The sequence below is a fragment of the Buceros rhinoceros genome, unplaced genomic scaffold, assembly GCF_000710305.1.
Source record: "Buceros rhinoceros silvestris isolate BGI_N320 unplaced genomic scaffold, ASM71030v1 scaffold44296, whole genome shotgun sequence".
NCBI lineage: Eukaryota > Metazoa > Chordata > Aves > Bucerotiformes > Bucerotidae > Buceros > Buceros rhinoceros.
The window spans coordinates 1-2,784 of NW_010420089.1; the positions used below are offsets into that span (position 1 = coordinate 1).

General features: G+C 51.9%; 1 protein-coding gene across 1 annotated transcript in view; it reads left to right on the forward strand.

Annotated features, from left to right (window-relative positions):
* Nucleotides 1-1,495: 1,495 nt before the first annotated feature.
* The window catches only part of FBXO2 (F-box protein 2), a 2,840-nt gene continuing 1,551 nt past the window's right edge, over nt 1,496-2,784 (forward strand). The window contains exon 1 of the mRNA XM_010139168.1: nt 1,496-1,769. Coding sequence (XP_010137470.1) covers nt 1,520-1,769 — 250 coding nt within the window. The 5' untranslated portion in view covers nt 1,496-1,519. The remainder of the gene's footprint in view (nt 1,770-2,784) is intronic.

A 2,784-nucleotide genomic window follows, 5' to 3' on the forward strand; every position in this document is an offset into this window, starting at 1 on the left:
TGGGCACCCGGGAGGGGAGGCACGGAGGAAAGCGGGGACAGGGAGCCGGCGTGCCCCCGAGCACGGCAAGGGACGGGAGCGATGGGGGCTGCCCCGGGAGCTCCGCCCGTGGCAGAGCTTGAGACACTGCGAGCCGGACTGGAAACGGAAAGCCACAGCCGGGGACCGTCCCCCTTCCCGCGGTGCCTGGGAGAGGGTCGCTAAGCCAGGAGAGCGGTAACGCTCCATCACCGGGCAGAGAGCAGGGAGCGCCTGGGAAATTCCTGCAGCAGGTGAAACCACCACGATCGCCCTTTTCTGTTTTTCAAAAATCGCATTTTGCCCTTCAGGACTGTGATTGAGTGTGGGAAGGGGGGGCGGGAATTGGAAATGCCCAATGCTGCGCCCCGTAAAAGCCAAGGAATTTTCAATGACAGTTTCCTCCTGCTGTCTGCAGTGCAGATCGAGGACACATGACAGCTCTGCATCTGGAACAGCTTGATTTAGATGCTGTTGTAGTAGTGACTCCCTCTTTCTTCCCTCCCTTGCCAGATTTGGCACTGCTGTATTTCAGCACAGCGTGTCAGGCTATTTCGCTTACTTTGTTCCTAGGGCTCTTCTAGGCTTAGAGGCTCCCGAGGAGTTGGGCTGCATCTCTGCAGTTTGCTGCAGTCTCGGCAGCTTCCCAGCATCAGGACGGAGCTGAGGGAAAAGCCGTGTCAGTGCAGCCTGCAGGATGACGGGGGCTCTGAATCTGCAAGCTCGTCTTCCCTTATTCCTGCAGCACTGGCCCTAGAGCTCAGGGCAGCCACGAGCTGGTGGGAGCCAGCGTGCAGAGTTAGCACGGGAAGGTAAAGCACACACTTCTGACTTAACTGCTCAGGTTATACGGCCACAGAAAAAGGGATATTGGAGAATATCAGCCGAGTTACTTTTGGTTATGCTCAGGCCTACACTCTATACCGGCTCCTGAGTAAGGAGGTTAAGTGCCAGCCCCTTGAGGAAAAGCCTTTCAGATACAGGACGAACCACTGCACTGTGGTTGGCAAGATGCTCACCACTGATAATTTAGGTACTGCCCTGCAGCATTTGTTATCAGTGATGATCTTAAAGGCTGAACAAACACCCAGCTGCCTCCCCCTGCAAAAGTCATTACTAAGAAGCTGATTTTTTGCAGCAGCAGAGATTTCTGGAAAGACTGACTGCAGTCGGGGAAACCGACAGACTGCCTGCAATTGCAGCGGTCAAGCACTTGCATTTTGTGGATGGATTTCACTAAGGGCTTAACTTAGAAGATAAAGTATTCATCTGCTCACCTGCTTCAGTTTTATCTGTTTTATCATAATAGGGGTAGGAGGCCTTGAGGTTAGGAAGCAATCCACGCTCCAAAATCCTGCTTTCAGATAACACCCTTCCCTTTTTTCTAACACATCAGTGTGTGACATCACCGAGGGTGGAGGACCCCATGTCTGAAGGACCACTGTGTCACCACTCCTTTCCCCCTTCTTTCTCAGGAAGCTCCCTCCAGTCTGGCCCAAGGATGGAGTCTCTCCCTGAAGCAGTCCTGATCAGAATCCTGGCTTCCATACCTGCGGTGGATTTGGTGCTGGCGTGCCGCCTGGTCTGCTGCCAGTGGAAGAACCTGGTCGATGGAGCTGCGCTTTGGATCCTGAAGTGGCAGCAGGAAGGTCTCACTGGAGCAGAGTCACAGGAGAATGCAGAGAACTGGCAAAACTTCTACTTCCTGAGTAAGAAAAAGAAGAATCTCATCAAGAACCCATGTGGCGAAGGTGAGACAAGCATAACGAGCCCCAAGATTTTGTAGAGGTGACCAGTCACTGGGAATTGGGCATCTCCCGTCCTTGAAAAAAGATCTTAGTTGCCATCAGGTTACAGCATTTTCTTCTTGCCCAAGAGTCATATCACTTAATGCCTGCAGTCAAACCAGTAATAGGCATGAAGGCCTTTGATAATCAGCCCCTGTCGGGCTTTACTGGCCATCCCCTGCAGGGATCCGAACCACATTTGAGAGACAAAACTCTCCTTTGCAGAACCCCCGTCCCATGCCGCAATGGTAGTGGCATCTCGGTTTCCAGAGTGCTGCTTGCCAAACCCTGACGGGGAAGATCGCTCAGGAGCTAGTCTGCCCTTAGCTCACCAGGCACGTCACGCTTCCTTCCTGGGAGCAGCTCAGGCAAATCTTGTTTGTACCCTCCTTACTACAGCCCGTGCAGGAAACGTGTGCGTACCCCATTTGCCATTATTCCGAGAGTTTATGAACTTCACTTGCCCGATCTACGAGATCTCGGTGATAAGCAGCAGTAACTGAGCCTCACAACCCAAGCAGCAACAAATCCATTTCACACTTCACAGACCAAAGCACTATCCACACAGCTGCTCCATTTTGTTTACAGATGGTTTTCCTGCAACCTTTCCCAATATCCAAGTTCCCTCTGGCTAAGGCCGGAAAAGCCCAACACTGAAGGCCATGCTGCTTCTAGAAATACCACTTGGAAACTTAGGAAATTCAGGAATAAAGCAATCGGCATCTCTCCCTAGGCTGTTCCTATGTTACAACACTGAAGGCGCTGACATGCACTCGGGGATACCTCAGTAATTTCACTGGAGCTCTTTCCTAGATAAACCCACGTGTACGTAGCCATTTTGGTGGGGAACGTTAAAGATGGTTCAAAAAAGACTAAAGGCTTTTGCCTGACCACTACTTAACAAACATCTTCAGAGCCTATGTACAAAAGGAGTGCTGCACCCAAGAGCCATCCTTTCGCTTGCCGGAGAAAGGTTCAG